Source organism: Falco peregrinus, chromosome 5 (assembly GCF_023634155.1).
Source record: "Falco peregrinus isolate bFalPer1 chromosome 5, bFalPer1.pri, whole genome shotgun sequence".
Taxonomy (NCBI): domain Eukaryota; kingdom Metazoa; phylum Chordata; class Aves; order Falconiformes; family Falconidae; genus Falco; species Falco peregrinus.
The window spans coordinates 43,330,151-43,345,703 of NC_073725.1; the positions used below are offsets into that span (position 1 = coordinate 43,330,151).

The 15,553-nt window shown below is 36.4% G+C and overlaps 1 protein-coding gene across 1 annotated transcript in view; it reads left to right on the top strand.

Moving 5' to 3' along the window:
* The window catches only part of MALRD1 (MAM and LDL receptor class A domain containing 1), a 282,749-nt gene that overhangs the window by 131,403 nt on the left and 135,793 nt on the right, over positions 1-15,553 (top strand). Inside the window, exons 26-27 of the mRNA XM_027777677.2 lie at positions 10,067-10,312; positions 13,154-13,311. Of these exons, the coding sequence (XP_027633478.2) occupies positions 10,067-10,312; positions 13,154-13,311 (404 nt within the window). The remainder of the gene's footprint in view (positions 1-10,066; positions 10,313-13,153; positions 13,312-15,553) is intronic.

Here is a 15,553-nt window from a genome sequence, read left to right on the forward strand (position 1 = left end):
GGCTTTAAGGAGACACTGATTTCAATTTAAGACACTGGACTCACACTGAATGGTCTGTGACAGGTAATACTATGGAAACTGATGCCTTCAGTATTACTGTGCAAAGGTTTCACAGCAGAGGTTGTAGATGATGGCTGATACCAGATCAGCTTCAGAGACAAATTTAAAAGGTCAGAATATTGCCTCCAAAATACTAGAAATTAAGAGGATAGAAATAATTCATAGCTGTTACGGGAGAAGGCCTTCACATAGACTTTCTTGTTTAGTCTGTGTTTACTTCTTTTTTAAAGGGCTTTGGTGTAATTGAACTAAGATAGACTAATTTTCTGTGTGTTTTACTCAGCACTGCCATGTTTTACAGACACTTAGTACAAGATTTTTATCTTGATAAAAGTATTTATGAATTGGCTGCATAAAGTTTTATATATGACATCTTTACTTTGATGCTATTACAGCTCAGCTTGAGCATATGTAAACATCATTTACATATTTTGTCTAAGACTAGAATGTGCCTTGTTTGACAGAAAGGTTTCTGAATTAGTATTTGTACCAAATGTAATTTTATAAGGCTGAATTAAGTTACCCAAATATCTGTATTCTAACAGATGCTTTTGCAGTTGTGTAGGATATGATATTCTCCAGTTTTCTTTTTATCATCTTGTTTTTACAGAGCTGTTGGCAACTATATGGGGTTGTAAGAAAAACTTGAATTGTTTTCCAAACAGATGAAGTAGCTTCCATAATTCTGCTGCTCAAATTCTGCTGGTTTATTGTTTGTTTGTTTAGTTTGGTTTGGTTTTTTATTCCAGATCTTTTCACTAGTTGAATGTGTGCATACATGTGTAGAACAGTATAGTTTATGAGCACATATTTTGTTGAGTATTATCTGGAGCATTTTGTGTAACCTGATAGAGAATGCATAAGAATTTAAAGATGTGACATCAACAATTCTTTTATTAGCATGATGAAAACTGACTTGACAAATTATTTTCTACAAAAAACAACCTACTGTATGCAGTGAATTTGGAGATGATGTGGTAAAACAAGGTATTGCATCAGGAGAAAATTGATACCAATTTCAGTGAATGAGACTCAGATTGTCAGTGTATTTTTTTTTGTAGTAAGGGTAATCCTAGTTTTATGAAGAATTCTAATAACATACTTCCGTGCTAAGTATGTAATAGCTAACTAGATATAGGAACAAGTGAAACTGGAAGCTGAAACGTTGGTTTTATACTGTGATAAAGAAAGTATTTCCCTAATGAGAAAATGTATAACAGTCACACTGGTCCCCTTTCAAGTGACAGTATCAATAGCAAGTTATAATTATACCATGGTGATAAACTCAGGCATGATTTTGATGATAAGCTTTTAAGCATACTTATCTCTTATTCATAATTCTTAACACAAATGTGTTAGTGGGACATAGAAAACATGATTAGGATGATAGATAACAAGTTACTTTGTTTACTGATCAGGAATAAAGAGTAGCTGGTGCAGCAAAATAAAGATTCACTATCCAAGAAACTTCATTGTTATGCTTAACTTCTTTGCAATAGCATAACAAATCCTCGATAAATACTATTTTAATTGAAAATCCTGCCTCTCTCTTTCTGCAAAGAGGAATAGATCCTTTCTGTAGTAAAGCTATATCTGCTCTGTTGTGCCAGGCAGGGACAGAGATGGTTTCATACACACCCTACAACTTACTACTTTTGGAATCAATTTCTGTGAAGGATGCTTATGTGATTCTGTGTAGTGACTTTTAGGAGATGTACAGATACATCCAAATGTAAATACCCAAAAAGATGACCACCAAGTAGATGTTATACATTGGTCAAAAAGTTATTCCAGTCACGAAACTAAAGTAGTAAGGCTGCTATAATGCAGAATTATTACAAGTCTTTCCTTCTGTCCATGAAGAATAACCTAGGATTGAGACTCTTGAGTTTTGAGAGATTCACCCTATTAGTGGAGATAAAAAGTTCTAGGAGCTGAAATTGTTAATCTGAGAGCTTGGTTAGACAGGCCAGTATTCTAGTGCATACAAAACATGATCTACTGATTTGTGAACTTGGAAAGACTCAGAGATGTATTTTAGATTTTTAAAATTTGAATTTGGATGCCCAGCTTCAAATCTGTGAGACCTAGTTTGTCTCACGAAGCAGAAATGCAACAGGAAAAATCTTTCTCATGATTTTGCCACAGCCATAAATATAAGATTATTCTTCTGTATTTTGAAGTTGTCTAGTGTTATTTGGCTAAGCTTTGAAAGAAGATTGGTATAAGAAAGTATTCAGCTTCTCTTGGACGTCCAGATGAAGATTTAGGCCAGGTAAATAGGAGGTTTTTGAGTAGCTTTGGTGTTTGAGTTTCAGATCTGCTGTACTTTCTCCTGTGTTTCCCTTACCTTCTTTTTCTGAGCTAAGGAGAGCTGAGTGGCAGAGCCTGCACACAAATCAGTGCATCTGAAATGGTCATGAATAAATTTAGACTAGATGCCAAAATGGTTCATTATCTGAAAACAAACAAACCAAAAAAAAGCCTTTTGGTAACAGCAGTGGAGAAAGTTATAGATTATATTGAAGGCAGAGGAACTGCTTGAGGTTGTTGCCTTTCATAAAAGTGAACTAGACTCCATGATTTGAGCAATTTCTTTTAAAACCCAGGTTCCCATGAAGTGGGATAAAACAATTTCATCAGAGCTCTCTTTCCAACCATAAACTTTTTTCCAGTTTCCTTGTTCGGTCACTTGCTAAGCTTGTGTGCTACTACTTGCTTATCTCAGAGGGCTGCTAAACGTGAACGCGTACTGAGTTGAGGTACAAAAGCTATTACTGCTTTGTGGAATAAATGATTGTGCTGGATTGGACTAACGTTAAATGAGGATAATCAATAAAAAATGCTTTTGTCTTAGTCGTTCATACCGTCTAGAGAAAAACAAGGAACAGAACTACTTAATCACGTTACAAGATCTTAAAGTATACAGGTTCCAAAAGTAATTGTTGTTACCTTCAGAATCTCACCTCAAATCACTTATGCTGAATTTATAGGTGTATTTTTCATCTTTCTCTTTCACTGTCTGAGAACAAACATGATGGTAACACAGAGGAAAGGGAAAAGCTGACCATATTAGAAGTGATGTTTCTTTGAGATACTGAGTAATTAAAGAGTTTGTTGCTATCTCTTTCTGCCATCAAGCATAAGTCATTTTTCATTTTCCTGTTGACCTTTCCAGTGAAGGCTCAAAGGAGTGTGGAAGGCTGTTCAAGACATCAATAAAATCTTTTAATCATCGTGTCCTTTTCAGCTCACTGCAGCATTCTAACTAATATAGATAGAAAGTTTTGTAATATCATATCATAAATACAGTCATCTTGAAACTTCCTTCTTCTGAGCAGTGAGAGGTGAAGGATTCAGAGTGGTCATGAGATTCAATTTAATCCATTTTGGACTTTTGTAGTTTCTCTTACACCTGACTCTTACTCAGATATTGTTAAAGAGTTTAAACGCTGTAATTGTTTATAGAAATTCTGCACAAATTATGTTTCTTGCACCTGTTTCACTTTCATTGCATCTGTACATAACTAAGAATATTCCAGAGCAGCTTCCTTTGTAATTTGCATCTTTATTGTTGAAAATTAAAACTGATTTAAGGGAATAGATTGACATTAATAAATAGTAGAGATCCCCAACTGATAATAGATATACATCTTTCATTATTTCCCCTTTTGAATACTGAACAGGCTTATGACAATTTGAAACCATTATGCCAATTCCTGGAAGAGACATCTGGGGTCTTGATGACATATAATTACAATTACTCAGTGACCATTTTGTACTTTTACTGCTTAAGCCATTTGGTTTTTCATGCCTTTGTTTGCCTGAGCAGGGGTTTCTAAAAGTATTCTGGTTTATACTTTCAGCTGTGGAATCAGCTTCTGGTTCTTCATGAACTTCTGGGCTTCCATGTCCACTGTCTTCTCCCACCTGCATTAGATCTGACCAGGGCAGTGTCCTGCCCTCTGGTCTTAGAGTCAGGGCTGTGCCTGTGAATGAGAGCTGGTTGGTCAGGCTTTGAGCAGGATTTGAGGGAAGCATTTTTCACCTGTCACATTTACTGAGCATAGTCTGGCATCTCTGGCAAGTTGTACAAAGGGGATTTATCACTGCAGTGCAGCTCCACCTTCCACTATATGCTCTGGGCAACAACTTGAGGTGTAGTGGAGAATGTGAAAGATGCACATACTCCAGTGTAGCCAGTGAAGATCTTCAGCCCACGTTACACCATCATCAGATGCTTTTACTTCACTGTCTACCCAGCTTTCCTTTGGTTGTCCCCTATAGAAATTCCCTTCTGAATTACCTCAGCTATTCAGAGTTTGTGCACCCCATTTTTCATCCTTAAACTGCTCTGATTTATGGGTTTCTGCTTCACTTCAAGCCATCTTTTAGATTTAATGGGCAGATTTTTTTCCCATCAGAAACACAGGCAGCAAAACCACTGACCAAAGTCTGCACTAGGCACCAGAAAATGCAAATGCCATACCTTCTTCCACCCTTCAGACAATTAGATAATGACTGGAATGTTACACTAGAGGTCACAACTAAACCACTTTGGGCTCTAAGGTAGAGATGTCATCAGTTACGCATCAGTTCAGGCCTTGATAAAAGCACTATAACATTTGGCTGCTCAAGCAAAGTGTCAGTGTACAGTTATACAACGTGTTTTAGCTGAGCTGTTGAATGGTGCTTCGAAAGGTCACAATACAATTTGGAATCAAGCCTGGGCACCTTAAGAAGGCAGCTTGATTGGCTTCCTTTCTGATCTGCTGCACCAAGTTATTATCACATGGCACAGAGGTTATATGCGGTGGAGAAAGCTGGAGATGCAAGACTGAGTTTAAACCTCTTGACCTAAAAATGCATACTAGTAATAAGAGTGACAACAAAAAAATATTTTTTTTTAACATATTTTTAGGATTGTAGATTTTATATCTAAGGAACATTTCTTCATTCTGTATCTTTGCTAAGGAGTTCAGGCACTAGATATTTAGATTTAATTTGTTTGAGCTGGAACGTGGCAAACCACAATTTTGTTTCATTTTATTTTATTTTATTTACTAGGAGTAAACTCAGGTGAATGAGTTAAGCTTTTCATGTTAGTATTCAATATTTCTCACTGTAGTAGATGCATATGATGTATACAATTGTTTCTGAAAAAGCTTTGCTTAAAAACTAGATGTGGATTCCTTTTTGTCTTAGTATTTCTTTGTCCACCCTGAAGAAGATAAGTTATAAATTTCAACTTGGCTTTGGAAGGGGAAGATTGTGGGTAAGAACTAATAGATCCCTGTTACCATTATCCACACGTACTGTTACAGCAGATTTCCTTGTCTGTCCATTTCTTTATGTTGGAGACTTAAACCATCAGATTAACACAGTAATAATCATTATACATGTATCTTGTTCTGGTTTTCTGGCAAGGAACAAAACAGTCAATGCTATTACAATAGTAGGAGTACCAGTCAATGAATCCAGGCCTGGATCTCTTATTCACCATGGGGATTTCCCATCTGAAGAGATTAACTGGGAATTTCCTTTTAAACTGACCTGCTAGCATGTTTTATAGACTAAATAGGTGTAGAATTACTCAAACAACATGGGAAAGTATGCACTATTTAAAATACTGACAGTATTAGTATATCAGTACTGTAATAGTGGAGGAGTTAAAAAGACCTAGTAAGACCCTCTTCAGTCACAACCTGCTTTTTTATTTCTTTTGAGTTAATGCACATTCACATGCACCTAAGCACTTGAAAGTGAAGCTTGTATTCTTTATAATAGTGTTTTTAGAGTTCCCCTGCCCTGCCCGTAGTATATCAAATAAACTATGAAGAGCCACTGAGCACCCATCTTGTCTTTGGCTCCTCTTACCCTTCAGGATTTCTGTTAATCTTAAATACAGCAAAGCACAATGTTAGGGCACACTGAATGTTTCACAGATTGGGTAAGTCTTAAAGTGTATTGAGTTACTGGTAAATAACCATCCTTTTCTAATGAGAAACAATAAAGGACCAGCAAACAGAACAAAGAAGATGCTTCAGTCATGGATAGAGACAATTACATTGAGCAATGATACCTTGCTGTTTATGTTTTTGATTCTTAGTATTACTGGATGTGAATATTAATACCAGTGGATCTGATTACTGGAAAGGACTTCTCTTGTGTTTGTGTGTGGGAATGGACAAGATAAGAAGTCAGCTGAGGAAGTTTTTGTTGTTGGAGAAGCCTTCATCAGCTCTTTGTCATGGGAGAAACTTGGGTTAAGGGTTTCTTCTCAAAGTCCCTTTGCAAATGAACTGCAGCTGTTATTTTTAGACTTTCAGTTGCTCAGAACGCAGATCAGTATGTCAAGGTACTTGAGAGTCTTGCAAAACCAAAAATTCAATGGTTTGCACTCAATCCTAGAAGAAACAGGCTGTTTACAAAGAGCTGATAATGTGTAGTATTTTTTAAGTTGTCTTCTTTTTTTTCCAGCACTTCAACTTCTGAAAGTCTTTAAAAATCTTTGTGATTTCCAAAGCTTTGCTTTTGAAATTAGGTGCATTTTTCACATTCCTGTGCTGACAAGTCATTATTTCTATGCATCATCAACTGTGATGAAAACACTTTACTCTGTGTCCTTGGGTTATACTAGTGAAATATTAGAGGAAAGATATTCTTGTTAACAATTATTTTTTTTTAAGGATACTTACAATTCAGTCATAAAATAATATCAACTCAGAGCAAGAATGATAATGGAGTAATTGTTGCAGGGAAAAACTCAGAGATCTAAATTATTTAGAGAGCACCTATCCCTGGGATGTCAAACTCTTAGCCTGCTGATTAATTACTCTGGCCTCTATATCAGATTATGATTCTACAGGAACTCTAGCTTTGATTTAGGAACAGGTATACTTCTAGCTATGTGAATGTAAATAAAATCTCTTGAAAATCTTTTAAAGTAGATCTAGCCTTTCAGGCCTACTGATGTGTTATGCTGATATTTCTGAGAACTGTAAACTATGTCATTGATTTGATTGGATTTAAGTTTGGAAAACATAAATGATAATACCATTACATATAATAAGTTTAAGAAGCACAAGTTTAACAAATTTTGGAATATCCTTATCATCAGTATTTTTGCTGTCATTCTGAAACATGAGTTAACTTGCTGGTGAATTTAAAGCAATGCTGATATAAAGTAGGAACTGAAAAAGAAACAAGTTTGAATTATGAGAATTAACTGCTAAATGCTTATGACTAAAGTAGTAAATAGTGTAATCCCACATACAATAGTATTTTTGCAATTTTCTGCGTGTACCCTTGGAAGGTCGCTGATGTTAGAAAGCTGGGAGGAGTGGCTGATGCACCAGGAGGCTGCGCTGCCGTTCAGCGAGACCTGGACAGGCCAGAGAGCTGGGCAGAGAGGAACCTCCTGAAGTTCAACAAGGGCAGGTGTAGGGTCCTGCACGTGGGGAGCAGTAACCCCACGCACCAGCGCAGGCTGGGGCTGACCTGCTGGAAGGCAGCTCTGCGGGGAAGGGCCTGGCAGCCCTGTTGGACACCAAGGTGCCCATGAGCCAGCAGTGTGCCCATGTGGCCAAGAAGGCCAGTGGTACCCTGGGGAGCATTAGGGGCAACATGGCCAGCAGGTCGAGGGAGGTGATCCCCTCCTCTGCTCTGGTGAGGCCACATCTGCAGTATTGTGTCCAGTTCTGAGCTCCCCAGTTGACGAGAGACAGGGAACCTCTGGAGAGGGTCTAGCCGAGGTCTGTGAAGATGATGAGGGGACTGGAGCATGTCCCTAATGAGGAAAGGCTGAGAGAGCTGGGCCTGTTCAGCCTGGAGAAGAGAAGACTGGGAGGGGACCTTATCAATGCACACAAGTATCTTAAGGGCAGGTGTCAAGAGGCTGGGGCCAGGCTCTTTTCAGTGGTGTCCAGTGACAGGACAAGGGGCAATGGGCACAAACTGCAGCACAGGGAGTTCCACCTGAATGTGAGGAAGAACTTCTTGCCTTTGAGGGTGACAGCACTGGAACAGGCTGCCCAGAGAGGTTGTGGAGTCTCCTTCTCTGGGGACTTTGCAAACTCACCTGGATGTGATCCTTTGCAACCTGCTCTAGGTGAACCTGCCTTACCAGAGGGCTGGACTAGATGACCTCTGGAGGTCCCTTCCTACCCTGAGCATCCTGTGATTCTGTGATATTATTTATCTTTATCAGCATAATTGTCATACGTAATTTATTTACAATAAGCAAAGATATTTAAAGGACCAGCTTCAAGAAGATTGGAATATAATGCAGAAATTTGAGATTTTCATCTCTGTTTTGTAGCTACTGTAGGGATGGATAAACATTTCGTTTATCTGTTCTAAATTCTCATAAGTATATAGGCAAATTAAGGTCTGCAACTGCATTTTGATTTAAAAAACCAAAACGTACTACTATTAATATGTAATTTAACTTCCTGTATAACACTAACCAGGTTTTGATCTAGAGATTTCCTTAATTTGTCAAATAATTTTAAGTTAAACTTAACTTCAGCCTGATGTTCCTGACTTTCTGAGTCATCATCAGACTTCTATTCTGACTTGCTTCTTTCAGTTCAGGACTTTTAACTCCTTTCTCTGAGCAGCTGTTTAAAGCCAAATCATACATGGTCATCTAGAGTAAACATGACACATGCTTTTCTGTCATTAATAAATCAGGAATTAAAAATGAATAATTTCCCTGGAAGACTTTCTAGCTATTTCTATATTCCAATATTTATTTTCATTTATTTACTTATTTTTAATAACTATGTGTTAGGAAGATTTTTTACTTCAAAAAGAGGGGTTAATGCTTGTTTGCTCTAGCTAGTATCTGGTGATTCAAGGCTTGTTTTCACTTTACCCAAAGCCTACATCAAAGGTGTGTGGCAATGCTTTTTCACTTAGTTTGGGACATTTGTAATTTAGAGTCTGGCAAAAAAAAAGTCCTAGGGGTGGAGGCTGCCAGTGCACCAACTGAATACCTCATCTCTTACTTTCTTTTTGTTAATAAAGCAGTTATTCTGACCCCTTAATAAAATCCAGCCTATGTGAATTTCATTTAGATCCGTCAGGTCCTTCTTTAAATTGAGGTAGTGGTAATGGAAATACAGTTTTAGTATTTTAGTATTTAGTATTTTCAGTATCAATTAACTCAAATTCTTCCCATACTTGTGCAACTTTCATACATGTACATATGTTAATTTTATGTCTGATAAGCTAATATAGTGTCACTCCTATTTTTAGATAAAATACGCTTGTGCATTTATTTCTGGCAGAGCAGAATTGATGAAAGAAACAGGGAAGGTCCGTTTCAGAATTTTGAGTCTCCCTTCCTCAGTAGAGAATGTACTGAAAGGGCTGCTTTTTATCTAGACCCCTGCAGAAACCGATCTGAAATGAAAACATGAAGCTTGGAAATGGATCCTGTGAAAGGAGTCCTACAATTTTTAGGCTGAATAATATTAGAATTATCCCTTAATGCCAGGAATAGTGCACAAAAAAGACAGCATCAACCCACTGAACTCACCTAAAAAACAAAAAAAAAACAAAACAAAAAGAAAATCCATTAAAAGGCAAACCTCTGTAGTTAAAATAGAAGAAGCTTTTTCTTCCAAATTGGGGCTGCAAACAAAGCTCAAATTTGGAGCTAAAATGAAATGGTTTAATCCTACACCACATGAAAAGAGAATGTCGGCAATTAAGTCAGACTAGAAAGCTTTGTTAGTGAAGGAATGCCTGGCTGGAACTTGCCCTCAAAGGCTTTACAAGGGAAACAGTCATTTATTTAGGCAATCTCTTGACAAAATACAAAAGAAATAAACTGATAATGGATTGGCACTTCAGGGGAACCAAAGGCTTTTAATAAAACTGCTCTGGACCACCCTCCTCCTCCTAAATATCAAACTCTCTGAGATGTAACCTTCCAGTAACCTTGCTGGGATGCACGGCAGTGTGATTCACCAGGACACCCCCATTCTTCTCTTTTCAGGCTCCTGCTCACATGGCTATTGGCAATGTCAGAATGGCAAGTGTTACAGACCAGAACAAAGCTGTGATTTTGAAGACAACTGTGGGGATAATACAGATGAGAGTGAATGCGGAACTTCCTGCACCTTTGAGAATGGCAGATGTGGCTGGCAAAATTCCCTGGCAGACAGTTTTAACTGGGTGCTAGGGGTCAGCTCACCTCAAAGTCATAGACCTCCTGGGGACCACACGCTTGGAAATAGAACTGGTATGTTGTCAGTTCATAAACGAGATATGAATTGTCTTCATGGAGCTTCTCATACCTCCTTTCACAGGCAGCAGGGGGGTTCTACCATGCCTAATCAGGATGTCATTTATAATGAATTAGATGTGTAACAATATCAAAATATTAATTACTGTTGTAAAATGACTTTAAGTTAGGAAAAATTGATTCTCAGTTGTTTCTCCTTTCAGTATTGCTGTATGAGTCAAGCAAGATTATTTGTTAATTGTCAGGAGAGAGGCATTTGATCTAGCTGCAGCTTGTAAGGGTGAGTTAGCTCAGCTAGGATCCACTGGTTCCTGCTTCTCCAGAGCTTGAGCTAATTTCCATGAAGCTTAAAGTTACCCATAGTGATTATTCATAGTTTAATTTTAGGTTATTTTAAACAAATAAATTTAATTAAATAAACCTCCTTTGTTAGTGGCAGTGCAGCTCCTGGTTTATTTTGGCCAAAGCACCCAGTTATCTGTTCTAGTTCTTCTTAACAAACTCCATGCCTTCATCCTCTGCCTTTGAAGGTCCCATAGCTCAGGCAAAGATGTAACTGAAGCTGAGCTCAGAACTGGTCTTAAATTGAAATATTCCACAGCAGAGTTGCACAAAGGCGTGGGAGTTGTATTTAGTAGTTGTTGAAAGTTTATATGAACTGCTGAAGGACAAAACCCAATAAAACCAAAGCTTACTTGAAGACATGTAGAAACTCAGGGGCTAGTGAAAGCTTGCCAAGGTGACTGAGGGCGAAACTGACACAAATAAACACACAGATTATGTGTTCATATGTTTTAAAATTTTGAGACAATCCAGCCTGGCTGCATTTCACTGATCTCAAAGCAAGATGCAGTACAAGAGAATTGCCCATCAATGTGTCCCTGTCTTTCATTTGGCTTTTAAAATAGCCAGTTCTGTTAGAACATAGATTTAGGTATCTCCATGATATATTTGTTGAATACACTTCACGTATGAATAAAATGGCTGCTGAAATCATTCTCAAACCTGGGAATTTACCCTATAATCTGCAAGTGTTTTTGTTGTGGTGAGTAATCAAACAGGTTAAATTCTCCATTTCTTACTCAAGAGCTGCCCTATAGTCTTGAAATTGTGTTCTCAAATAAATATATTTAGAATTAATTTCACTTTTCACAATTGTAATGCAGTCAAATTTTTAAAGATGAAAGTGGTATCTGGCCGTATTGTTAGAACTGATAGCACTTAATAATTGTGTTCATCATAAGAGAATGAACCCAAAATTTAGCTCAGTTGTTAAAATGTCATATACAGTACAGAACACCGCAGTATTCAGTGATCAGTCCTTACACAAAGATGGATTTCAACACTTACTTTCAAAACCGTAGCTCTTGAGGTTATATCTAGCAACTGCTTAATTCTAACCCCTATTAGGACCTCCATTTTCAACATTAAGATGCTGAAAATTTACATATTACTAGAATTATATCATTCTGGTTGGACTTAAGTCATTTGTCCTATTATCTCCTGGCCAAGCTTGTCTAGCAGTGATCAGTCCATCTAGCTGTGATCAGTCCACTGTCCCACAGTACAGGTCCCAGTCATTTAGGTCAAGGGCTCTTACAGAATGTCCCTTGTCTACCACCTCAGCCAGACACGTTTCCTTCCAAAGAAGACTGTGAAAGTTTTTTGGGTTGGATTGCTTCAGTTTTGTCTGGTTTCTGCTAAGCAGAAGTCATTTGTCTACTATTAAACATCAATGTGCCCAGCACCCAACCCAGTCTAGTCACATCTTCCTAGCAGACACATGCCACGATATGGCATGCTTTTGAGATCTTGTATGTACATGACTTCTTTAACAGACAAAATAGCAGATGTAGAAAAAATAAGTTCATTTGCTTTTTCTAATTACCTTTTTTTTTTAAATATCATCATGAATATGTCACTACACTTGTTAAATATGTTCTTGACCTCAGGGAAAAAGGAAGTTTCTCATCCCATAACATTATGGCAAACATCTATCGTTGTAACTTAGCCAGAGAAGTGTCAAAGTTAGAGTGAGCACACTTTATCTCTAATGAAGTAAAAATTTTTTGTCTAATTCATATACAAACTTTAGTAGATGTGCAATTGTAATTTAACGGTATTTTATTTATACTACATCTATGATTATATGAATTACACATTGGTTTTTGTACAAAGGAAAAATATTTTTAAAACTTGCATAATTTATTATACTTCTGATTAAAAATAAAAATGGAAAACTCAAGGACCGTATCAGTGTTGGGAAACAGTGTTGGTTAAATAGTAACTGTAGGCATCTATTTTTGCAATTTCCTGACTAAATAATTTAAATGTGAGTTAATATACATACATTAGAGAGTACAGATGGCCAAAGGTAATATGAATCAGTAGGGATACCTAATGATTTATAAATGAATGAAGGTGTTTTTTTTCTGTTTCACAAGTTTTAGTATAGGGTGGCTTGCTGTTTTGAAGGTTATCTTTCAGAAAACTTAATCTGGAATTTATCATGGTGTAGCTATGGTATGATGTACTGTCAAAACAGTAACTAATCTTGTTGGGCCAGGACACGTCATCAGAGTAGCTGGGAAACATGGAAGTATTCTCATTGTTCTGAAAAGACCCATCCAAATCTTAAGCTGTTCCCAGTTTATTCCTGATATAACAAGTACACAAGGAATGTGGTCTGGTCATTTTTTACCCTAGGCTGAGGTTCACTAGTATGGGAACTACATGGAACATATACTTAATATATATCTCTGCATTTGCTTTGCTGAGTTTTGGAGTCTAATTTGAAAGTCCAAAACAGTTTTTCAGGAATACATCATTTAATTTCAGGAAAATTCCTGTATCTTGAAGCCACCGCAATAAGCCTAAAAAATGAAAAAGCCCATGTGAAGAGTTCCAGATGGAAAGAATCAAGTGTGACTTGTGTGATGAGCTTCTGGTACTTCAGGTCATCAAAAGCCATGGGATATATTCAGGTTCTTATTAAGGTAATAAATTTTATTTCTTTAAAATATCTGATATACCTAAGTGTGGGTGTGCTCCAGCAGAGTGCTTCGGCACTCTGACATTCTGCTGTTTGGCTAGCAGACTGGAAGAGCTCCCATGTGCCTCCCAGTTCAGTGCTGGCTTTTATTATTCTAGCATCTTAAAAATGCTTTTACCATTTCTCTTTCAAAAGAAGTTTCTGTGAAAAGCCACAGAAAATCTTTTTAAAACCTCTTTCCATTTCCCCTCTTCACACACAGTTCCTTTCTCTAGAATATTCTCTATGCAACAGATATTTTCATATTCTGCTGCCATCCCTATCGGTAGCTATCAGTATACAACCCTATCGTTCTGATGGGATGACATCCACCAAAATGAGTTAGCAACCTGCACAAAGTGAGAATAAAATGCAAAAATATTACTATTCAATTATGTATCTTTTTATGTAGACAGGTACAGAATATGCAATCAGTTTTGTTTAGAAATGGCATTTTATTCACTATGTGGGATTACCAAAAAATTACAAACAAAGAAAAAACTAGTTATTCAGTTACAAGTGAAAACTGATATATTCCTTGAAAACTGGCTGTTCCATTTGTTGTTTGTTAAGAAGGATTAAATGCTGGGAAAAGTAAGTTTTAAATCATAATATGATTCTGAGTAAAATCTAGAAATTAATAGCAGTGTAGCAAAAGCATGTATTTCACCTCCCTGTGTATGCTATGCATTTTAATGCCATTGGGCATTTTAATGGTGTTCCAACACAATGACCAAATACACCACTTCTAGATGTAGTAGAAAACTTTGCAAATGAGAGTTTGTGTATTGTGCTTCCCTGAATCTGTGCAGGGAGTTCTGACTATTCAAGTGTAAGTCATCGTGCAATTTATTTGCCACATCTGTTAAATTCTCTTCAATATCTAGTAAAATCTTGGGATAGAAATTATTTAATGAACTGCATTAAAGTTTCTGTTTTATTTCCAGTTCACATGTTGAGTGACTGAACTTTAATGATAAATCATATTTTGAACTTGCAAATAAATTGCTAAAAATTGTTTCTCAAATGTTCTGGATATTATAAGAGTAATTCAGAAGCCTGGAAAATAAAAGGCTTCGGTAGTCTTTAACATCTAAAGCCACAATCTCAGCTAAGTCTTTCTGTGGTGTAAAAACAATGAGCTGTTAGGAGATTTTTTCATGGATTAGTCCGAACACCCACAAATGACAACAGGCCACTCATCAAGTAGTTGTATAGTCAATTAGTTTTATATATACAGCTATTTTTCCTAGAAAAGCTCAAATCCATAAAGGAGGCAAGTAGATAAAAAAATAATTGTTTAAAATAACTTTTCTTTGGTAATGTAGTTAAAAATTTTAACAAAAATAGATCCTGTTACTTACAATTAATAAGGTACAAAAATAAACATTTATTTTAAGTCAAAGTTCAAATTATGTTCAAATATTTATCTTGTAGCACCCAAATATTATAAGTATGACCTTTTTTAGGATTGCTTAATTTTAATTGTAATCTAACTTGCAAGTTAACTTTGGTGGAAAATAATAAGCAGCTGCATTAGGGATGCGTGAGTAGTTTGCACTTAAATTACCACTGTTGATTGTGTACAGTAATTGTCACATTAAGTATGTTGCAACATGGACAGGTGCCTTAAAAATGGAAAAATAATTATAGCATTTCATTACATGCTGTGAAATTAATAATGCACAATCAGATACTTCTGTTAAAACAGGAGACAAAAAAAAGTGAAACAAAAGAAAAACAAACCATACCACATAAAACCAGTTTAAAAGGGACATTTATTCTCTGTTGGGATATTGTCTCTAAAGAGTTCAACTCCAATAAGTTAAAATTCTAGAATTTTTTTTCCTCCTTCATGATGGACAAAGGGATTTAATGTTTTTAATATTTTTTCAAAATTGACCTGAATAGAGGTTTACTAGATAGTTATCCCTGTTGATAAGAGCTTGAAGAGATGCCTTTCTACTTTACTTTTAATATTTGTTTGAAATACAATATTCAAGTGTATGACTTTTGTGGAATTTTCTAGGTCACGATCAGTAATATTTCCTCTCTTTAGGTTTTGGGAATATTCTTTATGTTTTCTCTTTCTTTTATTCTTATTACAATGAGACATTGCCCTCATCTTATTTTCACCTAATTTTACTACCCTGATATATTTTCCAGACATTATTTTCATCTTATTTTTAAATGGATGTCTCCAGGGA